Below are 26,956 nucleotides of genomic sequence, written 5' to 3' on the forward strand. Positions count from 1 at the left end.
GGTGAGGAAGGGAGGCAGGTGTCCCGTATGAGTTGGGTGCTATGCAGACTCCCATGGGTGGGGGAGCCCTGAGACCGTTCTTGCTGCCCTCGTTCTTATGCTGACCTCCACTTCTTGGTGCAGAGCTCCTCCCCTCTGCTCCCCCAAATTCTGGTCCCACCAGGACAACCATGAACAGTGGGGTATTTCCACACTACATTTTGATATGAATGACTTCCTGAACCTGCTTCTCTTGTTGGAGTTCACCTTCATTCTTGAAGGGTGGATGGCTGGGCTCAGATTCCCACAGCCAGCTGGGCAGGTGGGGTGGGCGGGTGAGATGGTGAGAATCTCAGTAGAGAGAAGTCAGCGCGGTGGGATCCTGGGTTCTCTTCTCCAGATGAAGACAAAAGCTACTAGGTACACCGCCTTCCCTCCCTGCTCCCCATCCCGTGGACAGTGTCTGCTGGCCTTGGGCGCCTGCACGGAGCGGGAGGCAGCGACGTCTCCTGCTGACAGCCCTCGGCCGAGCCCTGTGCCTGCTTCAGAGCCTCCCTCAGCGTCCTCTCCTTCATGAGCCTTTCCTGCCTGAGCCATCCCCTCGCCGGGCAGACTTCGTCTAGCTGGTGACAATGTCCCTCTGAATGCAGCCTTCTGGACGCCTTTCATGTTTGCGTGTGTCTATGTGGGTGCACACGTGTGCACGTGTGTGCGTCATGTGCGAGGTGTCCCGTGTGGCAGACACCAGTTAGTGCTCACCGATACCCATGTGCTTGTGTACACGTCCCAGCGACAGCCATGCGCCTCGTCCCGGACCTCAGAGCATGACTAGGAGTCGGGGTGTCACCTCCTGGCCCAGGCCCCTGAGAAGTGGGGAGCCTTCTCCCTCTCTCTCTGGTTATCTTGGAGGTCACAGTTCAAGATGGCAGAGCTAAAAGCTGGTGGCCAGCCAGCCCCCAGGAGACTGCATGAGCGCAAGAAACACATCTCCACTGGACTCAGCCCGGAGCCGTGCCCATGTCTCTGTTACTGCAGCAAGACCCTCCCCTCCTGCCTCATATCCCGAGTCAGTAGCGGGTCTCAGAGGGCAGGGCCTCAGCCGTACCTCCCTCCCCGTCTCCGAAGCAATGGCTCCCGCCTCCGGACCCTAGTGTCAGACCTGTTTGTCTACCTGTCTCTAGCGCACCCGCCTGCCTGCCAGTCTGCTGCTGCCTGTGCCTGTACCACCTGTCAGCCTTTCTCCTGACGATAGTCCTGCTGATTCTTCTCTTTGTTAGTCTCTCTCTCTACCAGCTACCCTGGCAGCCCCTGCGCCAGCATCTGTGTCGATCCCCCCCACATCCCGACTCACTGCCATCGTAGTCCAGGGTGGCGAACTGGGCCGTCTCGTTGCCGCAGCCAGCGCTGTTGCAGGCCCTCATGCGGAGCTCGTACCACGTGGCCTCTCGCAGTTCGGTCAGAAATACCTCCCCAGAGGTGTTGGCCCGGAGGCCCTGCCAGGCCCAGGTGCCCTTGGGCCGGAACTCCAGCGCGATGGCCGTGATGGGGCAGCCCCCGTTGCTCCAGCCCTGCAGGTTCAGCCGCGCGTGCGTGGAGTTGATGTGGGTGAAGAGATGCTGGTCTTTGCTGAAGGAGGGCTCTGGGGGCCAGAGGAGAGAGGGGTCAGAGAGATTGGGAGGGGAGGGAGTCATGCATCTGGGCTGCCCCAGGTCCCCGGGGACTGCAGCGGCTCCAGGGGGCAGTGGTTGGCACAGGTGGCAGTGAGATGCCCAGGGAAGAGGAGGGGAGAGGCTGGAAGGACTGGAGAGAAGGCCTCGGCGAAGGAGGGAGATGCAGGCAGAAGGAGAGAGGCACAAGCACCTGCCACCCCAGTGGGAAGGGGGACCCGTGCTTCCTACTGGGATTTGTCCCGACGCCAAGCTGAGGGGAGCTGGGCAGCATCTCCCTGTAGCCTCCCGCCTCCCTGCGCCCTCCTGCCCGCCCTGTCACCAGGCCTCACCCCGCCCGTGGGTCTTGGCCTCGATGATCTCGCTGATGCGCCCGGAGCCCACGCTGTTCTTGGCCGCCAGCTTCACCTTGTACCACGTGCCGCACTTGAGGCTGTCCAGCTTGAAGGCCCGCTCGCTCGAGCTGATGAACACGTCCTTCCACTCCTCGCTGTTGTCCACCGAGTACTGCAGCACGAAGCCTGCGGGAGGTTCGCCTGGCTCAGGGCGAGGTACTGGCCAGGGTGCTGGCCTCGTGGGGGCTGGGCTCCGGGGGACAGAGGGGGCCTCTGCTCATTGGGAGCGGCCCATGCACTTTAGAGGCAAATCTGGGAGGCCCTTGAGTGAGTGTTACGGCTCTCTCTGCAGTTCTCATGTTGGGGTTTAGAGGCCAAGGGCGGGGAGGGGCAGAAAAGCAGGCCGTGAGGCTTCAAAGGGACCCTGCTGAGCCCCTGTGCTGCGCGTGTGCCCGCGGCAGCGGCGGTCGGGCGCCTGCTGGACATGCGGTGCTCAGCCCACCACAGCCCGGAGCCAGGGCTTCTTGCAGGACCTGGTGAGTCACGGGCGGGTTCAGGTTTGAGAAGCTCTCATCCCGGGGCGCGTCCACTCGACCGGAGAAGAGGATGACTTCCCGGGTTTGCACAGCTCCCCAGCGGCTAAAGCCCAGAGGCCAGGCCGGGGTGCTACTTCTCCCGCGTCCCCCCGCCCCCCTAGGTTCCCTCCCTTGGGTCCCCTCCTCAGGCAGACCCCTCTCACCTCGGATGGAGCTGCCCCCATTGTCCCCTGGAATCCAGGTCAGGGTGATGGAGGAGGCGGAGGTTTTGGAGACGGTGAGGCGGGGCTGGTCGGGGGGCACTGTGGGGAAAGCCGCAGCCCTCACCACAGGGCCGCCTTCTGATGATGGGGCCTGGGGGGTCCCGATGGGCAGGAGGGCGAGGGACTGGCTTTCCCACCCCTGGGTGCACCCCACACCTGCTCCTTCCCTGAGGGTCGCTTTCCCGGGGTCGGGGGGGGGGGCAGGTTGATCTTTCTCTCCCATTCGACAGCCCCCTCCCTCTCTCGCAGGATGGGGTTTCCACCGCTTCTCGGTGCCGCCCCGCCCGGCCGCCCGCCCGGCCTCACCTTGCACGAGCAGGTTGACGATGATGGTGTCAAAGCCCCCGGTGTTGGTGGCCGTGCAGGTGTAGTAGCCCGAGTCCTCCGCCTTGACCGCGCGCAGCAGCAGCGTGCCGTTGGCGTGGATGAGCCGGTGCCCGTCCACGGACGTGGGGATGGCCGAGTCCTCACTGTGGGGGATGGGTTATGGCACACACCCCTCCCCTGGGCCTCCCCCGGGTCTGCGGGCAGATGGAGCTGGGAGCAGGAGGCGGCTTGCTAGGGGTGCCTGATTCATGGGGCTTTACTTAGGACTTCCGGGGCTGTCTAGGAACCTTGGCCTTTCGACCATCTGCGGAAGGGAGATCCTGAACTCCCAGCAGAGAGGAGTCGGGAGGCCAGGCCTGCTCCTGAGATGGACCTACGGGCTCCTCTCGGGGCTCACCCGCCTTCCGGGCCCCACACACCTGTCCTTGGTCCATTTCACAGCCGGGGCCGGATCGCCCACCGAACTGCAGGGCAGCCGGACGTCTCTCATCCAGGGGGTGGTCACGGTGCCCCCAAAGGAGATGATCTTCGCTGGGGCTACAGAGAGGAGAGGGTGAGGCCGCCCCTCAGCACCCAACACTGCCTTGGCCCCCCTCTCAGGGCTCCCCAAAGTTCACAGACAGTCCTGCCTCTCCCACCTGACCTCAACCTTGGACTTGGGGTTGGGGGTGGGTGCAGGGAATTTATCAGTGCTGTTAGGGGTCAGCTACCACATGAGGCCAAGGAGTCACAGACAAACACAGTGCGCTCGTTGAGGGTGACTGCTGGGTCCAGCTGGGCCAGCTCAGGGGTGGGAGTGTCCTCATGGAGACAAGACTCTCGGAAGAAAGAGTGGGGGTGCAGGAGAGATGGGGAGGAGAGGGAGGAGGAGCGTGGGGGTGCAGGAGAGATGGGGGAGGAGAGGGAGGAGGAGAGTGGGGGTGCAGGAGAGATGGGGGAGGAGAGGGAGGAGGAGCGTGGGGGTGCAGGAGAGATGGGGGAGGAGAGGGAGGAGGAGAGTGGGGGTGCAGGAGAGATGGGGGAGGAGAGGGAGGAGGAGCGTGGGGGTGCAGGAGAGATGGGGGAGGAGAGGGAGGAGGAGAGTGGGGGTGCAGGAGAGATGGGGAGGAGAGGGAGGAGGAGCGTGGGGGTGCAGGAGAGATGGGGAGGAGAGGGAGGAGGAGAGTGGGGGTGCAGGGGAGATGGGGGAGGAGAGGGAGGAGGAGCGTGGGGGTGCAGGAGAGATGGGGGAGGAGAGGGAGGAGGAGAGTGGGGGTGTAGGGGAGATGGGGAGGAGAGGGAGGAGGAGCGTGGGGGTGCAGGAGAGATGGGGGAGGAGAGGGAGGAGGAGAGTGGGGGTGCAGGGGAGATGGGGAGGAGAGGGAGGAGGAGCGTGGGGGTGCAGGAGAGATGGGAGGAGTGGGGGCTCAGGGAGAGGTGGTCCTGGCAAGAACCTCACGGCCACCAGGCGCACAGTAGGGCTGGAAGTGAACCAGCAGCCGTAGTGCTTCTGAGCAGAGGGGTCTTCTCAGCCAGGGCCTTCCTGGGGGACGGCAGGTTAAGAGGCAGGGGGCCTGTGCAGGGCCTGAGGCTCCTCCCTGGGTGGGCGGCACCGAGCCTTGGTGGGAGGGAGGATCTGGGGGCGGCTGAGAAGGAAAGGGGTGCTCGAGCGGAGAGGACGCCTAGAGGCCGAAAGGCTCGGATGAAGCTGAGGGGCCCCAGTTATGGCTTCTGTTGGGGCCACAGCGCGGTCCTGGGGGCCCGGGGAGAATGCCAGGTCTCTGGAGGCAGGGTTCTGGTCTGGCTCCACTGTCTGGCCACCGTGTGGCCGGGGCTGGCCTTGAACTGCCTGGCCCTTGGGGCAGGCATGGCGCTCGGGGCACAGCATGTCCCTCCTGCCTCACAGGCTGCTGTGAGGACAGGACGGGGATGTGTGACTGTGTTTTGGGAAAGACAGAGTCTGGGATGTGACATTTCACGCCCACAGGGGAAGGCTCAGCCTTCTGCTGAGACACAGCCCCGCAGCCCCTGTGCCAGGCCAGTGCCCGCTGCCCAGGGCACTCTCGCTCTCAGCCATTCCTCCCGCAGGAGAGGCGTTTAGGAGAAGGCGGTGGCAGTGCCGCTGGGCAGAAGGGTCAAGGGAGGTTAGAGACGCTGAGCCGCGTGGACAGTGCCCCAGTGTGGAGCCAGGAGGACCAGCCCACCTGTCACAGCTGCCCCACAGGCCATGCGCCCCTGCTCACCTGTAAATGGGATGTCAAGTTCACGGTCAGGGCTGGGGCCCGGCCCACTGCGGGCCCAGCGTGATGGCTGACTCTGAGCCTGTGTCAGGGGAGGGCTGATGCCTCCTGTGTCCCAGCTAAAGTCCCCTTCCTCCAACCCCATCTGAGTTCTGGTTCTGGGTCCTGGGCTAGAGGTCAGGTGGCCGTGGGAGGAGGCGGGGCCGGCAGGCAGGGCCCAGCGAAGCCCAGCATCAAATAGTGAACCGGAGCCAGAGGCTGTGGCCACACCCCCGCCTCAGGGTTGGCACAGAGGCAGCCTTGCAGCTCTGTGTGGCCGCCTCTGTCTCCATCGGGCTGTGGCCTCAGAACCGTCATGCCCTGTCAGGTGGTGTGCATGTGCTCCCTGGCACATGCGTGTCCAGGTCAGGGGTTCAGTGGGCACTCCTGCAGGCCAAGCACAGGCTACGCCACCCGTGTGGCTTCTCCCCAGAGCCTCCTCCACCATACGCACTCGGTGTGACTTCTGCCGGAGCGAACCAGCGAGCGGGGTGGCCCCCTGTGTGCGAGGCGTCAGGCTCAGGACGGGGCCTGCTCTGGCAGGCAGGGACCCTGCCTCAGCCCTCTGCGGAGCTGAGCACTGGGACAAAGGGTTTGCTGGGGCTGCAAGGGGCTACCTCCCCCTTCTCTAACCCCAGAGTAGAGTTTGAAGTGGGGGGCTGGTGCTCTGTGCCCCCAGCCCCAGGCACCAGAGCAGCCTCAAGCCTGTCGTGAGGCTCTCTGGGCAGCAGGGGGCGGCAGAGGCCCAGTCTTGGTGGATGCAGAAGGGAGGCAGTGGACCAGCCCCTCAGACAGGGTGGAGGGAGACATCCCCTATTTGTGCAGAACCAGAATTCCAGAAAAGAGCGTCTGGAAGCTTCTGTCCCTCTGGCCCAGCCCCAGGCTGCTCACCCTTGCCAGCAGGCTCGACGACGACCTTCTCACTGCTGTTGCCCCGGCCGGCAGAGGTCACGGCCGCCACCCACAGCAGGTACTGCTGGCCTCGGTTCAGATGGGCGATCCGGTAGAAGAGCTGCTCCGGACTCGTCTCATACTCGCTGGGAGCCTGTGGGGTGGAGGCGAAGACGTCCTGAGACCCCAGGCCCTAGGGCCTCCAGCCCCCAGCCCTAACCGCGCCGTGGGGCCCTGGGCTCAGAGGTGGCGGCCTCGGGGCTGTGCAAGGGGAGGCACATCCTGCCTCCTTGGCCCTAGTCGTGGCCCGGGAGCTGATGGGCCTGCTCCGGGGCTGCTGGGTCAGCCTCAGGTACCACTGATCATCCCTGGCTGGCAACTGCGGCTCCAAGGCCAGGGATGTGTGTGTTTTGGTTGAAAGCTGGAGGGAGTGGGGAGAGGGGAATAGAGGAGGGAGGGTCCCAGCAAAAGCTTGAGAAAGGGAGTTTCTGGAAGAAGCTAAATGACCGTGCTCGATTCTCCCCCGCTTGTCCGCACGCGAGGCCCCCAGCCCTCATCACCGCTCCTTGGTTCTGCAGGAAGCCAGGTCCGGGCGAAGGGGTAGGCGAAGGGGCGGCGAGGGACGGAGAGCTTCCCCGGGCAGCACTTCATTACCGGTTATCGGCGCAGACCCTGTCTATAGCTGTAGGTTCTATAAATCTACAGGTTTTTTTTTAACCAAATGACAGTTTTGACAAGTTGCCAACAAAACAATATCAGATCCCAGTGGTTTTACCAGTTGCTTTGATGAAAAGATTATGTTACCGTGGAAACCAGAGGCTCAGATATTGAAATGAATTTGAGCAGGAGCTTTTGATAAGCGCTAGTTTGCAGCCCTCCTGGCAGCCTCTTCCCGGCGCAGGCGGGATGGGCTGGCTTTCATTTTATGTTATTTTTTGGTCGGCTGCAGGGAAGGGGGAGGAGGACCGCACTAGAGCCTCTTTGAAATCAGGGCGGAAGTCTCGGGAGGGGGAGCCCCCGGAACAGATGGGGGGCCCTGAGGCCAGAGGGAGCTAATAATTAGTTATTTCTGCAGTCACAGGCTCGTGCCCACATATGTGCACATGCGCACTCAGACACACAGACATGCAGATGCTTTCATCACATGCCGAGGGGCAGACCTTCACAGTCCCAGAGGCATGTTCTCTGTGCCCATGGTGGGGCTGAGGGCCCCGTGACTGACAACAGGGGCCCAGGCTGTATGCAGGGAAGTGCTAGGAGAAGGCACAGGCGTTCTGCCATGGACGGAGAACTCCCCGGCCAACTCCTCCCCACCACCCCCATGGAGATCTGGCCTCGAAGCCAGGAGGTCCCTGCTGGGGGAAGCTGCAGAGCCACCTGGGCCCTGGTAGTGGGGGGACTGTGTGCACATCTGTGCTCATGTCCGTGCATGAGGTAGGGTGGGTAGTGGCTTTAGCACCTGCCCGCCCTTCTCACTAGACATGACTCCAATGTCTCTTAGGGATCCTGGGGCCTCAGATTTCTCTGCTGCAAATGAAGAAAGCAATACAGCTCTGCCTACTCTGCATGGTGCATTGTGTGTGTGTGTGTGTGTGTGTGTGTGTGTGTGTGTGTGAAGAAGTTGAGTGTAGCTGCTTGTGCATGTGAGTGTGTAACTGCGTGCACATGTCTCCCTATGCAGGGAGGAAGGGTTTGGCTTCCTCTCGAAGGCGTTAGCATCTTACCCAGCACACTTCCCTTTACTCTGGACTCCCCAAGAATCTGCTGAAGTCCCTTAAAAACACACACAACCATACTCCCAAGTAAAGTTCCAGTGGATCAAAGGTTCAATAAAACAAGTAAGCCCGGCTGGTGTGGCTGGCCTATAAACCAGGAGGCCGCTGGTTTGATTCCCTGGTGTGATTCCCGGTCAGAGCACATGCCCAGGTTGTGGGCTCCATCCCCAGTGGGGGGCATGCAGGAGGCAGCCGATCAATGATTCTCTCTCATCATTGATGTTTCTCTCTCTCTCTCCCTTTCCCTTCCTCTCTGAAATCAATTAAAAAAAATATAAAACAAGTAAAACTACAAAATAAAAAATGATAGGTTATCTGTCTTGTAATCACAAAAGCAAAGGCAAAATTATAAATGGAAATGGTTTATAAATTTGAATTATATGAAAAGAAAACCTGATAAACAGGTTTTTACACCAAAAATAGAATCAAAGGCAAACAATGAACTAGCAAACACTTGCAATCTGTATAATAAAAAATGCTGTTATCCTTAATAGGCAAAGAGTATTTGCAAATCAATAAGAAAAAGAACACACGAGCCATGTAAATAAAAAATGAACAAGGGACATGAATTGACAACGATGAAAAAAACAACAAACCCCAGTAAAAACATATAACAATAATCAACCTAACTAGTAATTAAAGAAAAAAAAAACTTAAAAAAATCCAACTGGCAAAGATGAAAAATATATAATACTTTGGATTAACATGGACACAAGGAACAAGAATGCACTTACCATGCTAGTGGAAGCACAAATGGGTGAAAACTTTCTGAAGGGTAATTTGCAAATGTCTATGCAAACTTTAAGAATATTCCTACAGAAATTTACTGTAAGAAGCATAGAGGCATTTATGTCTCAATGAAGCATTATTTATAATGGTGAAAATTTGAAAATAGATTAATATAAAATAATGGAAGGAGTGGTTAAATAGATTATGTACAAACATGCATTTAAGATCATATTTAAAAAATATTTGATGGTGTTGGAAAGTGCCCACTATATTATACGAAAAGCCATATGATCTCTCTAATATGGGGGATCTAATGAACAAAATAAACTGACTAACAAAACAGAACCAGAGGCGTGGATACATGGAATAGATGGACAGATGTCAGAGGGCAGGGGAGGGGGACTGGATAAAAGCAGGTGAAGAAATTAGTCAAAGAGCTAATGGACACAGACGGTAGGTAGGGGCTACTCAGAGGTGGGCAAAGGGGGAGGGGAGGATAGGAGACATCTGTAATAGTGTCAACAATACAACAAAAAAAAGAAAGTAAAAATTTTATTTGAAAAATATTTGTATTGATTTCAAAGAGGAAGGGAGAGGGAGAGAGAAATAGAAACATCATTGATGAGAGAGAATCACTGATCAGCTGCCTCCTGCACGCTCCTCACTGGGGATCGAGCCCACAACCCAGGCATGTGCCCTGACCGGTAATTGAACCATGACCTCCTGGTTCATAGGTCGACACTCAACCACTGAACCATGCTGGTCGGGCTTATTTTAATTAAAAAACAAAACAAAACACACACATACACCTAAAACCCACAATATATGTACAGAGCAAATACTGGAAGGCTGAATACCAAAACACTGCCAGTGCTTCTCTTCAGGGAATAAGAGTATAAGTAATTTTTGCTTTCCTTTCTTTTATATATTTACAGAATTTTCCACAATAAATTGCATTATTTTGATAATTAGAGAAAAACAACAAATGTTTTAAAGTGTTGGGTAAAATTTCCAACAGGACTCAATGCAGCTCGGCTGTCTCCAGGCGTAACTTGTGGGGAGCCAGCGCCATATGTAGTTTTCCACGTCTATTCTAGGGTTGCGCACACACACGCTCATACACTTCGACTCGTGTGCATCTGTCTCCAACCCGCACGCCTACCCTCCGCTCTGCACGCCACGCACACACAGGCGAGACCCCCCGCACTCACTCCCCGAGCCCTTTCAGAAATGGATCTGTCACGCAGGTGTTTGGAATTTGGTGGTTAGGTCCCCGGGTCCCTACCCTGAAATGTGGCTGAAGCTCCCCTCTCACTAGTGCACAGGCCCCTTGTTGACACTGTCCAATGGGAAACCTTCCCACGAGAGAGGAGGTCCTGACACGCTCGGGACACAAAGAGGGAGCAGGGAGGGCCCGTCTCAGCAGCAGGAGGGAGGAATGGGGAGCAGCAGCTCTTCTCTGGGCCCGTGGAGGGGGCTCCTCCAGCCCACCCGAATGAGGAGGCCGGGCTCCTGGGTCCCCATCCCTTGGGAAGACTTCCTCATCCGAACAGCAGGCACCCGAGCTGGAGAGCCCGTGTTTGAAGGGAACGGCCTGATGCCCGAGGCTTTGCATGTGCCAGGCTGCGTGCATTTCATGGCAATGATGTTCCAGGCACAGTGTTTGGCAGCTCGGACCCAAAGATGAAAAAGATGCTGCCCTTGTCCTCACAGGCCCTGCGGACTAGTGCGGGAGACCCGCGTGGGCAGCTCACTGCCCTCCAGCCCACCCAACGTGTGACAGAGGGAGGACGCCTGCAGGAGACAGCAGCGGGCAGGGGTGTCGTGCTGTGGGAAGGCATTGTGGGCGCCCAGATGTGACAAGTTTAGTGTGAGGAGAGCCTGGAGTGTGTGTGTGTGTGTGTGTGTGTGTGTGTGTGTAAGGGTGGGGGAGGGGGAGAGGGGGCAGAAGACATCGGCTGGAAAATTGGCACAACCACCACCTGCAGGCCCCATGACCCAGCAATTCCGCTCCTAGGTATGTGCCCCATAGGGACGATAGGCACCAAGAGACACGCACGAGAATGTCCACAGCAGCACCGGTTGTCTTAGCTTCGAACTGAAAACTACCCAGATGCCCATGGGTGTGTAACAGCTTGTAACATGTGCGTAAACAGAAACCTGCACAGATGTGAGAGTGGACTGTCTATGCCGCACACAACAATGTGGGTGAAATTCACAAATTCAGAATGCCATCTAGTCAAAGAAGCCAGACAGAGGGCATGGAAAGGCAACACCAACCTGAGGCCAAGACAGCCCCGCGCACATCTCCCTAACTGCTGTCGCCCCTCTAAGGCCCCCCGACCGGACGCCGGCTGAGCAGGTGTCCTTGCTCCTGCTCTCGTAACCAGAGCAGGCCAGCAGCTCTGCGGCTGAGGGGCTGGAGAGGAGGCAGAGGGGAAGGTGTGTATTATGGGATGTGGGTGCATAGCCACTGCAGCCGCCCTCATCCTCTCGCTCCCGGTTCAGTGGGAGGGCACTGTGCCCCGGCCTGGGGGCCACCCCTCTCTCCAGGGTCTGGGCACATATTGCGGCCGCTCCGTCTGCTGACCGGCACTGGGCCCAGGCCCTGGTCTGGAGAGATGTCCCTGCCCCTCTCAGCTGTCCTCCATCTTCCTCCTTCCTCTCCTCCCTCCAGCTGGCTCCCTGATGAAGGGGCTCTCAGCGCAGAGCCCGCAGCCTCCACGCCCAGACCGACCACGCTGAAAAGCACCCCCTTTCTAGAGACATGGACCAGCCAGTGCCCAGGCAACCAACAGCTCTGGAGCCTGCCAGGGGTCTTCTTGGTCAGTCAGACCAGAAGGACCTCGGCCCCGGCTTCCCTCTCGGGCCTGCCCGGTCGTGACCCCTGACTCGAAGGAGCCTCCAGGGCTTGGGAAACCTTGCCACCCCTGGAGCAAGGACTGACTCAGATGGACACTGGGTGAGGCTTCGGCCACTCTCGTGTGACAAGTGCCCATTCCTATCCTTGAACCCAGGTAGAAACACAGACAGACACAGCCCCAGGGTTTGGCCTGGATGCCAGCTGACCCACAGGGGACTTTTTTCTTCCTCTCGTCCCCTTACCCTTCAGCCCTGGGCCTGCTTACCGGCTGGCCAGACCCGGGGCTGGAGCAGAAGATGGTGTACTTGCGGATCACCCCGTTGGGCTTGGCAGGGGGCAGCCAGGACACCACCACGCTGCTGGCAGACGAAGGTACGGCTTTGATGCCCGCGGGGGGACCTGGAACTGAGCAGGGAGAAGATGGGGTCAGTTTAGAGAAAGAAGGAGCACAGCCTTTGGGAAAGAATGACATGCTGGGGAGAGTGAGGCTGATCAATCTGGGAGAGCTTCTTGGAGGAGGTGTCCTTGAGCTACGGTTTAGAGTGGGGGGGAGGTTCCAGCTTGGCAAAGTGGTGGATAAGAAAGGTGATCATTTTGGGCATGTAACAAAGTCTCTGAGATAAAGGCACTGGGGGTGGCCAGCATCAGAGCTGTTTGGCTAGAGCCAAGGATTTAGGACTCGCAGGGGAGAAATAAAACCCATGAGGAATTCATCTTGATCCCTAAAACCCTAATCTGCTCCCTGCCCCAATGTTCTACTGACTAATAACGTGTATTCAGGCTAAACAAATGCCCTGGGCCAGGGGTGGGCAAACTTTTTGACTCGAGGGCCACAATGGGTTCTTAAACTGGACCGGAGGGCCGGAACAAAAGCATGGATGGAGTGTTTGTGTGAACCAATATAAATTCAAAGTAAACATCATTACATAAAAGGGTACGGTCTTTTTTTTTTTTTTTAGTTTTATTCATTTCAAACAGGCCGGATCCGGCCCGCAGGCCGTAGTTTGCCCACGGCTGCCCTGGGCGCTTTGCTCTTCCTGGCCTCTGAGCAACGTGAAGCCAGGGCTCCAGAGTCTCACAGAGTGGGCCTGCGCCCGAGGGTCAAGGGCTGTGGTCAGCCCGTGGATGCCTGTCTGCTGCCGTGCGCCAGGGCACTGCCTTCGCGGTGCTGGCTAGGCCCTTCCTGTTTTCAGGAGGGAGAGTCTACGTTAGAATTGGCTGGGCTCTGACTCGTCTCAGAGTTGCTGGGAGCCACGTCGAAGTGGTCGTCATTCATATAGACTCCGACCTCCCCTGCCCCCGCTCTGGGCCTGCCTGCCCTCAGCCCACTCTCCTTCTCCATCTCTCCCTCGTGTGGTTGCGCGCTTGCCTTCCCTCCTGGGAGCTTTCACACACCTTTGTGGATAGTGACGGCATCTCACTCAACTTATTTTACCTCTCCGAGCCTCAGTGTCCCCACCTATACAATGGACATAACAACAACCACATTAAGGGTTTGTAGGGAGAATTCGTGCTCATTAGAATAAAGCACCCGGCATAGTGCCTGACACATAGAAGACAATAAATTACAACCATTATTACTTTTGCATTCCCTCTCAGCTCCTAGCAGCTACCTATTTCTTTTGAATCTAGTAAGTGGTCAACAATTCTAGGTTAAATAAAAGAACTAGAAGTAGCATCATCGCCCAGACAGGCCCGAGCTCAGAAGCTGGTCTTTGCCCTTGACTCCACCCTTCCTCCCTGCTGTGCCCTCCCTCCGCCCCTCGGCCCCGCACGGCCCTCACCCTGCACCTTGCAGTGGTGGAGCACGGGGCTCTGTGGGTGGCCGCTGGGCAGGTGTGCTAACTGCACTGTGCGAGTCTACCCTTTATCCTGTGTGCTCTCTTCCTTATCCGTTGTTGAGAGAGGTATGTTGACATTTCCCACTATGATTGTAGATTTGTTTATTCATCCTTCTAGTTCTGTCAGTTTTTCTTTTTAGATATTTTGAGGTTATGTTATTCGGTTCACACAAATTTAGAACTGTTTTATGTGCCTAGTAAATGGTGTCTTTTATCCTAACAAAGTATCTTTTTTTATTTCTAACTAGTGTCCTGGTGCATGGATTGGTGCACATTGAAAGGAAATTAATTAGAAGAAATATTTTAATATTGCTATTCGCCCTTTCTCTATAATAGAAGTGTCAACCAAATTCATGACCAACAATGACAGATCAAACCACACGCATGCCATTGGCACCAGCGAGAGCTTTATATGTAGGGTGCATGCGCAAGTCAACTTAGCCTTTTATAATATAGAATAAACTTGCTTAATTAGAGCTGCTTTCTGATGTAGCTAAACTTTTTCCAGCCCAGTGAAGCACCCCAATTTCTCTTTCAGGTAATTGTCAGCAACTCAGCAGTAAATATCAACACAAAGCAGATTATTATTGTAGATCACGCAGGGAGAACAAAGGGTAAAATATTTAGCTGCAGCCGTGTTTGACTATATTCTGCGCAGTGACAAAACCTGAAGTCATTTTCAAGGTCCACCATTTCTTACTTCTTTTCAGTCGGGTTAAGTTTCTAAGCTTTCTAAATCTCCGTTTTCTGGCTAATAAAAAGAAAATAGGATTCCACTGAGTCTCCTATCTACCTACTCCAGGACTACTGTGAGGATCAAATGAGATGAGACACGGGAAAACACTTCACAGACATTTGATTAAAGTGTGAAATGTTTGCACCTGGCTATAAAGCAAGTTGTGTTCCTGGGCTGAGGAAACTCCAAGGAGGCTAGTTGCTAAGGAGAGGAAGCCGGGCGTTGCTATGTGATGTCATTACTTGCTGCCCACAGTGACCGTTTCCGGCCGAGCTGGGCTGTGGGCCGCATTTTGTGCCATGGGGTCTTGGCAGCATTGGCTGCGATTTGGTGGGCTGCTGCTCCGGGGTGGTAGTGGGGCCTGTGTCCCACTTGGGGGAAGCCGAGTGTTGGTTTGTCGGCGCCAGGTCCGTGGTGCTGTTTGTTGTTAAATGGTCAGTGCGCGTCATGGCAGCTCCTGCATTTTGCGTCTGCCCCGTGGTGATCAGTGCACATCTCATCTACCAGTCAGATGGACACTTAGCCTTTTATATATATAGATAACTCTTTTTGCCTTATGGACTACTATGTCTGATATTAATATTCCAGTTTTCTCTTAGACGGGTTTGCATGGTATGCCTTTTATTTTTTTACACCCTTTCATGTTGAACTGTTCTATACTTTTATGTTTGAGATGTCTCCTATAAACAGCACATATTTGGGTTTTGTTTCATTGCTAGCCAGTTTGATAGTGTTTACTCTTTAATTGGAGAACTTAGTCAATTTATCTTTAATGCAATTATTAATGTATTTGAGTTTAAATATTCTATCTTACTAAATATTTTTGATTTGTCCCACTATTTTGCTTTTCTTTCCTTTTGTGCCTTCTTCTAGATTGAGTATCCTAAAAATACTCTATTTCTCCCACTTAGTTTGGCTATTATATAATTTTTAATTACTTTTAGTGGTTACTGAATAGATTAAACCATGAATCTTTAACTTACCAAAGTCTGATATCATTAATTGGCACTTTTCTCAGCCAATGCAAGGGACTTAGAACTTCCAGCTGCCCTCTTCCAATGTATATGCCATCGTTGCACATTTCAATTCTGCATATATTTTAGATCCTCCCTAAGATGATAACATTATCATCATCATCATTTTCATATAGTCAATATTAATTGATATTTACCCATATATTCACCTTCTAATTGCTCTTCTTTCCTTATTGCATCATTAAGCTTTCACCTGGGGTCATTTTCATTCTAGCTAAAGAATGCTCTTTAATATTTTTCTAGGGTAGGTGTGTTGATGATAAATTCCCTCAGTCTTTGTCTGAAAATGTCTTTATTTCATTTTAATCTTGAAGATATTTTTGCATGGTATACAGTCATAGGTTGATAACTACTTTTCTTTCATACTTTATATATGCCATTGCATTGTTTTCTGGCTCCCATTATTTCTGATAAATTAGATGACAATCTAATTGTTGTCCTTTTGAAGGTAACTGGTCTTTTTTCCCTTTGCCTTCTTTTAAGATATTTTGGTTTGTACTTTTTGTTTAGCAGCTTTGTTATGATGAGCCTAGGCATGGATTTCTTTACATTATTGCCTGTAGAGTTTGTAGATCTTGCATTTGTGGCTTGATATCTTTCAACAGTTTCAGACATGTTATCTTCTGCCCCACTGTCTTTCTCCTCTTCTTTGGAATATCTCCTTGCATCCTCTGTGACATTTATATTCCGAATGTGTTCCATGGATCAGCAGCAGCATCACCTGGGAGCATGTTAAAAATTCAAAATCTCAGGTTTCACCCTGTACCTACTAACACAGAATCTGAATTTTAACATGATCCCCAAGTGATTTGTATGTACAGTCAAGTTTGAAAATCGCTGCTCTATGTCTTACTTGCTTTTATTTTCCATTCATTTGTCTTTCTGTGCTCCCATGGCAGAGGTGGAATTGGCCTGTGGGACGATGTAGTGGAATTGGGCAGCACGATGGAGTGGCCATATTGTCAGCCCACCCGCTCACATTATTTTTTCCTATTTCTTGTAAACAGATCCTCACTTATTTTTTTTTCAGTACTCATCTGAGGGTATTTTCTTCTTACCTATCTTCCAGTTCACTAGTTATCTCTTTAACGGTGTCTCATTTATTTTAACTTATCTATTGAGTTTTTGATTTCAGGTATTAGTACTTTTTGTTTCTAGATTTTATAATTGAGAGTTTCCAATTCTCTTAAAATTTCTATCTTATTAAGAACTAGAGGCCTGGTGCATGTAATTTGTACATAATGGGGGGGGGGTGTCCCTCAGCCCAGCCTGCACCCTCTCCAATCTGGGACCCCTTGGGTGATGTCCGACTGCTGGCAGTTGGACATCCCTCTTGCAATCTGGGACTGTTGGCTCCTAACCACTCACCAGCCTGCCTGCCTGTTCACCCCTAACCCATCTGCCTGCCTGCTTCATTGCCCCTAATCACCTCTGCCTGCCTGACTCATTGCCCCTAACCCAGCCGTGGGCAAACTACGGCCCGTTCGGCTGTTCTATCCGGCCCGCAGAGCCGAAAGAGCGGAGGGTTCTCTTGCTCTCCCCTCCGCTCCTTCACCAGCAGCAGTGTTAACATGGCAATGTCGGGAAACATGGCCGCAGCTCCTTCTTCTGAGTCCAGTTTAAGAACCCATTGTGGCCCTGGAGTCAAAAAGTTTGCCCACCCCTGCCCCAACCCCTGTGCCTGCCTGTTTATGCCCCTAACTGCTCTCCTCTGCCAGCCTAATCACCCCTAACCATATGTCTGCCTGCCTGATCGCCCCTAACTGCCTCTGCCTTGGCCCCCACCACCATGGCTTTGTCCAGAAGACATTCAGTCTATTCAGTCTAATTATCATATTACCCTTTTATTAGTATGGTACAAATAATTATTTGAAAGTCCATATTTGATTAAAAAACACACTGTTTGGAGTCCTGTGGGTCTGTTTCTTTTGTCTATTTTTTTCCTACTGGCTTTTGTTTACATTATTCTTATGTATTATTTTTTTATTGTATGCCAGGCACAGTATTTGCATAATTGTTTGTAAAACTAATTTGAGGTCTCAGGTGATGTAATTTTCCTAAAGAGAGAACTCATGTTTGTTTCTGACAGGTACCTGCAATTTGGGGCACTAGCAACCTAGGGTTGCGTCACTATAACGTCCTTGACTGAGATGATTTGGAGCTGAGCTGTCTGCTTTTGGCCACTTTTAATCCTGTCCTGCATGGTCTTAACTCAAAGTGTTTGCCAGACAGACCTCCATGCCCTGGCAGGCCCTGGCCTCCAGCTCATGTCTTCCCACTGCTGCTCCGATGCTCAGCAACTGCCTCCAGATTCAGCAAATGTCTCCCAGGGGAAAAGCTGTTCCAAATGCCAGGCTTCCCTTCTGGGCTTCCATTCTCCCTTGGATCCTGGCCCAGTAATTCCTCACTCTCCTGCCAGCCACGTGATGCCTTCAAGGAGGTGTTTTACACCCTATGTTACCCAGACTTGATAGTGTGCGCAGCAAGGGGGAGAGTGGGTTTGGGTTATCTGGTCCACCTCTGCGCCATGGAAGTCTCTGGCGTGCTTCTCTAAGGCCGGCCTCCTCTTCCCTCTCCTCGCTGCCGCCCCAGCACACGCCTTCCTAGTTTCTGCCCAGGTGCCCACAGGCTCTCACAGGCCTCCCTGACTCTACCTCTCACTCCTCCCACCTCCTTCCTGTCATTAGTGCCCTACACTCCTCCACAGTTAACACCTGGGGCTAGGCAAGACTCGTCCTCAGTTAAAGATCTGAGGGTTGTGGGCTCGATACCCAGTGTGGGGCGTGCAGGAGGCAGCCGATCAGTGATTCTCTCTCATCATGGATGTTTCTACCTCTCTCTCCCTCTCCCTTCCTCTCTGAAATCAATAAAAATATATTTAAAAAAAGAAATAATGCCCACCCCATAGGGCTGCTGGGAAGCTCACGTCGCACCTATGGCCGCATAGCACACGCATGCGAGGTCTGACCACGTTCTGGATGAGGCCTCATCTGACCTCAGTGGGGTGGGCAGTGGGGCAGTGGGTTCCTCCAGCCTCGGCCCCCCTGGGGACACCACTTCCCGAGGGGCACCGGGACCTACTGCCGCGGCCACTCATTGTCAGCACCGCGGCAGCCTTAGCACAGCTGCCCTGTGCTCGCACCTGACATGTGAGGGGATTTTACAGCTCACTTGTTTCTTACAACTTGTCCCCACTTTATCACGAGGAAGCTGGGGTTTGGCACGTTTGAGTGACTCGCCAGTAAGTGACAGGCCTGGTTTACAGTGGCCCTTGCCCTCCAGGACGCTGATGCCCGGGGCCTTGGCCTGCCCGTGGGCACTTCTGTGTGTGGCTCTGCTGCCTGGGGCCTCGCCCTGCCTGTGGGCACCTGTGTGTGGCTCTGCTGCCTGGGGCCTCGCCCTGCCTGTGGGCACCTGTGTGTGGCTCTGCTGCCTGGGGCCTCGCCCTGCCTGTGGGCACCTGTGTGTGGCTCTGCTGCCCGGGGCCTCGCCCTGCCTGTGGGTACCTCTGTGTGGCTCTGCTGCCTGTGGCCTCACCCTGCCTGTGGGCACCTGTGTGTGGCTCTGCTGCCTGTGGCCTCGCCCTGCCTGTGGGCACCTGTGTGTGGCTCTGCTGCCCGGGGCCTCCCCCTGCCTGTGGGTACCTCTGTGTGGCTCTGCTGCCTGTGACCTCACCCTGCCTGTGGGCACCTATGTGTGGCTCTGCTGCCTGGGGCCTCGCCCTGCCTGTGGGCACCTGTGTGTGGCTCTGCTGCCCGGGGCCTCGCCCTGCCTGTGGGCACCTGTGTGTGGCTCTGCTGCCCGGGGCCTCGCCCTGCCTGTGGGTACCTCTGCGTGGCTCTGCTGCCTGTGGCCTCACCCTGCCTGTGGGCACCTGTGTGTGGCTCTGCTGCCCGGGGCCTCGCCCTGCCTGTGGGTACCTCTGTGTGTGGCTCTGAGGCAGCTCCAGACCCGAGGTTGAAAGCTCCCTGCAGGAGGGTTGGTGCTCCCTGGCTTCTGGGCTCCCTAATGGGCCTCACCTGGGTCAGTTAAACGCTCGCAGGTGCTTACGGCTCAGGCACTGCCCGAGGGTGGAATGCAGGAAGTCGGGGGCCCAGGGTTCACTTCCAGAGGTGGCCTGCGTGCGGCCCTGATCCTGGATGGAGCTGTGAGCACATCCCTGCTCAGCCTCCACACAAAAGCAGGTAGCTCTGCCTGGAGCTGTCCCAGGAGGCCCGGATGGGGGGCGTGGTGACAGGAAGGGCAGGGCAGGAGGTTGGAAAATATTTGATTGCTCAGAGCTGAAGGTGGGGAGGGGCTGATGTGATGGAAAGGAAGGGGTGAGGGAAGGGGGAGCATTATCACCACCACTCCCAGACCGAGTCCTTTTCCCAACTCCTCCAGTCCCTTCAGCACCTTCTGGCAACCTGTACGGGCAGACCCGAGACGGGAGAAGCTGAGGCTGAGTGGGAGGGAACCATAGCACCACGATGTCTCACATAAGCCAGCGCTCCTGAGAACACAGCGCCCGGCTCCGAAGCCACGGGTTTGGGGCGGTGAGCTTGCAGCTTGGGTCGCGGATGGAAGGCTGGCCTTCCCGAGGTCTGTTCTCTCCGGACTGACTCAGCTCCCAGCCTCCCCCACGCCCTTGCTTGTTTCTCTGCCTTGAGTCTTGGCTCCTTATTTCAGGTTTCCCTCCATTCCCCCCCCTCCCCCCCACCCCCCCCACCCCCCGTAGAGGGCTCGAGACCCTAACCCAGTGGTTCTCAACCGTGGCTGCACAGTAGAATCACCTGGGAATCTTTTTAAAATCCTGATTTCTGGGCCTCATCCTCCAGAAATTCTGTTTCTTTGTTACTCATGTTGTGGCCCCACCCCATAACAAAGAAACGGAATTTCCGGAGGATGAGGCCCAGAAATCAGGATTTTAAAGATTCCCAGGTGATTCTCATGTGCAGCCACGGCTGAGAACCACTGCCCTGACCCCACGGAGGCACATGCCGCCCCTCCCCAGCTGGGGCCTCTGCAGGGCGACTGCCAAGTCCCTAACCCAAGATGCGTGGGTAATGCTCCTGTTCCCCCCAGCCCCAGCCGTCTGTGGCCAGAGAATCAGGTGAGCATTGCAGGGAGCAGGTGCCTCAAAAGGGTGCCCGTGGGCGAGGGACGAGAGCATATCTGCTCTTGGCCTAGTGCTGGGGGGAGGGGGCGGTTGCTTCTCTGTTTCCTTAGGAGTCGGGGGCATCTCACCACCACTGTGGGCTGCTTCTCCCACAGCAGGGCCCAGGTCTCCCAGGGACGGAGAGAGGATGGCTCTGCTCCCGCCTCTCTCCTTGGGCAGGGCGGGCAGTGGGGTGGGCAGTGGGGCGGGCAGTGGGTGGGCAATGGGTGGGCAGTGGGGCGGGCAGTGGGGTGAACAGCAGGCAGTGGGGTGGGCAGTGGGGTGGGCAGTGGGGTGTACAGCAGGCAGTGGGGTGGGCAGTGGGGAGGGCAGTGGGGTGGGCAGTGGGGCGGGCAGTGGGGCGGGCAGTGGGGTGGGCAGTGGGGAGGGCAGTGGGGTGGGCAGTGGGGCGGGCAGTGGGGCGGGCAGTGGGTTGGGCAGTGGGGTGGGCAGTGGGGGAGGCAGTGGGGCGGGCAGTGGGGTGGGCAGTGGGGAGGGCAGTGGGGTGGGCAGTGGGGCGGGCAGTGGGGTGGGCAGTGGGGCGGGCAGTGGGGTGGGCAGTGGGGTGGGCAGTGGGGTGGGCAGTGGGGGAGGCAGTGGGGCGGGCAGTGGGGTGAACAGCAGGCAGTGGGGTGGGCAGTGGGGTGGGCAGTGGGGTGAACAGCAGGCAGTGGGGTGGGCAGTGGGGTGAACAGCAGGCAGTGGGGCGGGCAGTGGGGCGGGCAGTGGGGTGGGCAGTGGGGCGGGCAGTGGGGTGGGCAGTGGGGCGGGCAGTGGGGCGGGCAGTGGGGTGGGCAGTGGGGTGGGCAGTGGGGCGGGCAGTGGGGTGGGCAGTGGGGTGAACAGCAGGCAGTGGGGTGGGCAGTGGGGCGGGCAGTGGGGCGGGCAGTGGGACGGGCAATGGGGCGGGCAGTGGGGCGGGCAGCGGGGCGGCTCAGGGTGCTCTCAGCAGCCGCGCCAGGAGCCTGCCTGGGGCAGCAGACACTCACCATCCTCCTTGGTCTGGATGTGCAGCACGCCGCTGCGCACGCCGTCGCCCGCCTGCGTGAAGGCCAGCACCTGCACGCTGTAGTTGGTGAACTTCTCCAGGCCCCGCAGCTCCACGCGCTCCCGCGTGGTCGTGATGTTCTGCATCTCGCCCCACTCTGCCGAGAGAGAAAGCGGCCTCTGCAGGCGGCACAGCCGGCCACCGGCCCGCTGCCACCCTCCGCCGGCTTCCGGGGCTCCGGCTTCCACCGCAGGGCGTGGCCTCTGGGGGGACCCTCTACTCAAGGCACACGGGGCCGGCCTGGGGCACTTTCCAGGCCTCATCTCTCCCCAAGTGGCCCCGCCAGGGGGAAGGGCAGATGCTGGCCTGGCCTCAGCCCCGCCGGCCCTGCACCGAATCCAACTCAGAGCTTCCCTCAACAGCACTCCCGTCTCCCCGTCTCCCCGTCTCCCGTTTCCCGTTTTCCATTTCCCGTTTCCCGGGCTGCCCAGTCCTCTCCGGGTGAAGGACCACCGGGGAGGCTCGGGGCTGGAGGGGGCCTAGGCCAGGCGGGCGGTCAGCCGCCGCTCCTCCCTGCTGCCCCGAGCCTGCCTGCCTGCGGGGCTCTCAGATGTCCCCAGGCAGTGTGGCCACCTGGGGTGACGGGTGACAGGCTGCAGCTGAGGGACTGCTCCTGGGCCAGGCCCCTGCTCAGCAGGGAACCCCGGGCCTCTGAAGAGAGCTCAGGGCCAGGGTCAGAAGGAGGGAAAGAGCCGGGCTTCGGAGCTGACAGCCCCACTGGGTCCCCTGGGCTTGTAGAAAGACAGGCCCAGACACTGGCCGAGGACAGGCTGTGTCGAAGCCAAGCACCTGCAAACCATCCCCAGCCGCTGCCAGGGTCCAGAGGGTGAGGACGCCCAGCCCGAAAGGACTCGGGTCCGCTCAGGGGAACCTGGGAGGCCTGGGCAGCCGGACCCTCCTCTCTCCGGCGGCCAGACACCAGGACAGGCCTCCCAGGACGGAGCCAGAGGACGACCAGGAAGCGGGCAGTGCAGCTCTCGCCCCAGGTGGCCTTGGGGATTAGAGAGTCCGTGGCCCCTCACCTGAGGGCTGAGCTGGGGAAGCCTGCAGGCTCGGACTAGAGAAGCAGGTTCTGGAAAGCGAGAGAATGCCTGCTCCCTGACTCGGCACAGCCGTGAGGCCGCCTCAGCGTAAGAAGTGGGGACACCTTGGGGGCGAACCCTGAGCTCCAGGCCTCTGAGTTTGGGAGGAGACAGTGGAGGGAGTGGGGGGTGGGGGGACAGACCTTCCTATTGGCAGCGTGTCTGGCGGAGCAGAATCCAGGTGGGGAAGGGGAGGGAGCTCCTCAGAGAGCTGGCCGTGAGGGAGGCCCAGGTCCTCCAGGAAGGAAGAGGCACTAGGGCCGGTGGCAGAGGGTCAGCATTTGGGGAGCAAACTCACTGCAGCCCTTTGTGACCCCCCCAGAGCATCCCCAGAGTTAGGGACCCTGGTGCTCTGGGGCACGATGCAGACTTCCTGCTCACCACCAGTGTGTGCCCCCCTTGTGTTTGTGGGGCCACACAAGCCCGTGTGGACCAGTGCGTCCAGGGGCAGAAGGCACCCCAAGGCTGGGACACTGTCTTGGTTGTCCTGCCCCGGCTCACATGGGCTCTTGGCTAACCTTGTCCAGGTGCCGCCCAGCTCCTGGGAACACGCATGCTCACTGCCTGGGCAAGGGGGCTCCTGTAGGTGCTGCAGACCCGCCTCCTCCTCTTGCCCCTTCAGGCCCGGATGGGGAGGGCTTCCAGCTGGTGCTACTCTTAGGTACCCCCCTTCCCTGCACCCCCTTCTCCTCAAGCCCCCCGGAAAACAGTGCCTTCATTAAACTCTCTTCAATTGCCCCATCTAAGTGAGCCAACTGTCCCCCTGCTGGGACCCTGACAAATGACCAGAGGCCTCATGTCAACACATGACATTAGAAAAGCAAATATGCCCCCATCACCCCTCCGGTCATTCCCAAACATACTCCGTCCGGAGCCGCGGGTGTCTCCTCCCCACAACCTGCCATCCCCCCTCCTGCCCCCCTGCCCCAAGGTGACCCTGGTGCCTGGCGGTGGCCCCAGATCATCGTGGGGAAGAGGGGGCTGCACTCCCCTTTGGCATGGGGGGAAGATGCTCAGCTCTCACTGGGCATGAGCGCGGAGCCCACCCCCGCCCCTCTCACCCCGAGACCCGGCCAGTGCTCCCGCAGACTCACCCCCGTCCATGTACAGTGACCAGAAGATGACCCGATAGCCTTTGAGGACGCCATTGAGAGTGCTTCGTGGGGGCTCCGACCAGGAGATGACAGCCACGTCGGAAGTGATGGACAAGGCCCGGACATTCTCGGGGGGCTGGCTGGGCACTGCACGGGTGAGGGGAGAACCGGAGGGCTGGTTAGGGAGGCAGAGCACAGGCCCGGGGCCGGCTGCCCAGCCCCAGGAGCTTCAGGTGAGGGAGGGAGGGACCTCTTGACTCACGGAACCAAGTTTGGGCCAGGAAGTGAGCCACGCTTCCTTCCCTGGAGACTTGGGTAAATAGAGGTCTTTATGCACCTGGATCCTTGCTCTTTGGGGGCCATGTCCCTGGTTCTGGGTAAATGCCAGGAAAGAAGGTGAGGAACTCTGGCACGAGCCCCCGGACTCAGCAGTGGGCACCGCAGCCCAGGGAGTCCACCTCTGCTGGACGGGCAGCCGAGGCTCCGCGCTGGCCCTGGAGGGTCTGCAGTTGATGCCTTGCCTCATGGCTGCCAGCTCGTCAGTGTCACCTGGCCAGGGCGCCTGAGCCAGGGCCTGGCCTAGAGACCTGTGTCCTCCTGCTAAGCTGAAGGAAGGAGGATTCAACTAGTCCTGGTGAGAGGGAAACGAGTTTCTATAGATGCCGCTGGGCCCCCGGACCATTGCGCCTCTGTGCCTGGCCCTGCACACGAACACACCCACGCGCCTTGGATGACTGAGGGAAAAACTCTCAGAGGCCAGCATAGGTGGTCCGCCCGCCTTCGAGCCTCTCCCGTGAGAGCTGCCTACGAGCGAACCTGAGATCCACTCCTGCGTTGCCCTGTGCCGCTCGCCCTCTGGGATGACAGAGCGTGGGGCCCAGACCCAGGCGCCACCTTGGCGACCAGGCCGTGGTGGCACTGCACTCCCTGCTGGCCTCCGAGAGGCTGGAGGGCAAAGGGAGGGCCACGCCGCTGGGCTGTCCGTGGGAGGGAGGAGGCGCAGGCTGATGGAAGGTAATTAGATCCCGTTGCCCCACAAGAGGCAACTCTAATTTTTATGAGCATTTAAATGATAATACATCATCCTAACGACCCTCTTTGAGAATGATTATTGTTTCATATTACTTAGGTGTAAAAATATAAGCACCATGTAATTAGGGACCCAGTGTAATAAACTAATACAGATCGCCCGTTTGAACAAAATGAAGGTAATATAATTATGGGAAAGACACTATTGCTGGAGCAGGGGCCCTTGAATACCCCAGGAGGAGCGCTAATAGTGCCAGGAACGATCGGGATCTGACAGGCTAACGAGGGCCTTAATTAAGTATGAAAAACTGCTGAGCAAATGCTGCCGGAAACTTTCTTCCCTCTCCTCCTTTGTTTGGAAAATGACTCCACAGCCCAGTCTGATCTCTCCCTGTTGGGAAGCCCAGGCCCCCACTCCCCAAAGCAAGGGAGACGGTGCCCCATGAGGCCGCAGGTGCGCCTGGCCTGGCTGATTCCTGCATGGGCCTGGGTGGACGGGAGCTTAGTGTCTGGTCAGCAGGGCTCCGACACGCATCCTGCCTCCACATCAGTCGGTCCTGCATCTGGCTTTGTTCCGGAGCAAGAGGGTAACCAGCGGGTGCGGAGGAAAGAGTGCAGGGAGAAAAATGGGGGAGGACCCGGAGAGGGAGGAAGGGAAGGTGGAGGAGAAGCATGGAGGGGGCATGTGCAGAAAGGTGCTCAGACAGGCCACAGGACTCGCGGGCCGAGCTGATACCAGCAAGGCATGCAGAGAGCGCCAATGGCCTGAGACGCTGGGTGCTCAACAGACCAAGCAGCTCTCAAGGAGCCGATGGCACGGGGCGATGGAGGATCCGGGGAGCCTGTGTGGACCACAAGACCATGATGGGGCCAGCAGTGGGGGGAGGGCCCCGCGCCCTGTCCGGCAGCCCCGGCTCTGCCTGTGGCCGGGACCTGCGCCCTCTAGGTCCGCCGGTGCCCTCACCGTCCTCCAGGGTGGTGGCGTTGATCTCGCTGGACGAGGGCCCCGTGCCAGCCCTGTTAAAGGCCTGGACCACCACCCCGTACTGCGCGAACTTCTTGAGGTTGTCCAGGGTGTAGACCTCGCTGTCCCCGGTGGCCTTCATCTCCACGATGCTGTACTGCCCGTTGCTGCCAGGGCTATTCTCCCTGTAGCCGATCTGGTAGCCCCGGATCACACCATTCTGTAGCTCCTTCTTGGGCGCCTGCGAGCACAGGGTGGGGAGACAGAGACACAGTGACACTCTGAGACGACACTCTTAAAGCCACAGCCAGACCATGTCACTCCTCTGCTCCCAACCCTTCCACGGACCCATGTCACTCAGAGTGAAAGCCGAAGTCCTTGCAAGGGCTACACAACCCCATGTGCTCTGACCCCATTACCTCTTGGACCCTCCTCTTCTCCCCTGTGCCTGCCTCACGCCAGCACTGGCATCACCTGACCTTCTATATAGTGTGCTGATGGCTTGGCTCTGTGTCCACATTAGAATGCAAGTGCCAGGGGGATGGGGATGTCGTCTGTTTTGTCTCCTGCTGTTCTCAGCATCTAGCATGGCGCCTGGCCTGCAGTAGGTCCTCCACACACATTTGTTGAATGAATGAATGATGGATGAATGGTGAATGAATGAGTGAGTGAATGAATAAGGACATCATTTGGCACGGGCTCAGGGGCCTGGGAGAAAGGGAACAGCAGACAAAAAGGAACCAGATGGAGAAGGAGGTGAGCAATGCGTCTGAATAAAAAGGAGTCTGAAGATTCCACTGCACACCCAGCAGCTGGCTGTTCTAAAACACTGGCAAATAACAATTGTTAGTGAGGACGCAGAGAAGTTAGAGCCCCTGTGCTCTGTGGTGGGAATGTGAACTGGTGCAGCCACCATGGGAAACAGTGTGGTGTTTCCTCCAACAGTTAAACTTAGAATTGCCATCGATCCGGCAATTCCATGTCGGGTAGGTACCCAAAGGATTGAACGCCGGGACTCAAACAGATGTCTGTGCACCCATGCTCATAGCAACAGCATTCTCAACAGCCAAACGCTGGAAGCAGCCGCGTGTCCACCGACGGGGAACGGGTAAGTAATGGTGTATCCACACAATGGAATATTAGCCTGGAAGGGAAGGGCTTCTGATACAGGCTGCAACATGGGTGGATCTTGAAAATATTATGCGTGGTGAGCTGAGCCAAACACAAAGGACAAATCTTGTGTGAAAGTAGTTCTACGAGGTCCTGAGACTAGACAGTTCACAGACAGGAAGTGGACTGGAGGCTGAGGAGCGGGGGTGGGTGGGCAGGGAGGTACTGTTATGGGCACGGAGTCTCGCTTGGAAGATG

The 26,956-nt window shown here is 57.0% G+C and overlaps 1 protein-coding gene across 1 annotated transcript in view; it reads right to left on the reverse strand.

The window, feature by feature from the left end:
• DSCAML1 (DS cell adhesion molecule like 1) overlaps positions 1 to 26,956 on the reverse strand; it is a 320,664-nt gene that overhangs the window by 7,345 nt on the left and 286,363 nt on the right. Inside the window, exons 17-26 of the mRNA XM_081098463.1 lie at positions 25,589 to 25,829; positions 23,596 to 23,742; positions 21,361 to 21,516; positions 11,889 to 12,028; positions 6,257 to 6,410; positions 3,527 to 3,644; positions 3,087 to 3,250; positions 2,721 to 2,819; positions 1,979 to 2,167; positions 1,331 to 1,618 (exon numbers count right to left, since the gene is read on the reverse strand). Coding sequence (XP_080954589.1) covers positions 1,331 to 1,618; positions 1,979 to 2,167; positions 2,721 to 2,819; positions 3,087 to 3,250; positions 3,527 to 3,644; positions 6,257 to 6,410; positions 11,889 to 12,028; positions 21,361 to 21,516; positions 23,596 to 23,742; positions 25,589 to 25,829 — 1,696 coding nt within the window. The remainder of the gene's footprint in view (positions 1 to 1,330; positions 1,619 to 1,978; positions 2,168 to 2,720; positions 2,820 to 3,086; positions 3,251 to 3,526; positions 3,645 to 6,256; positions 6,411 to 11,888; positions 12,029 to 21,360; positions 21,517 to 23,595; positions 23,743 to 25,588; positions 25,830 to 26,956) is intronic.

This window comes from Myotis nattereri, assembly GCF_964212035.1.
Source record: "Myotis nattereri genome assembly, chromosome: 9".
In the NCBI taxonomy this organism is placed as follows: Eukaryota; Metazoa; Chordata; class Mammalia; order Chiroptera; family Vespertilionidae; genus Myotis; species Myotis nattereri.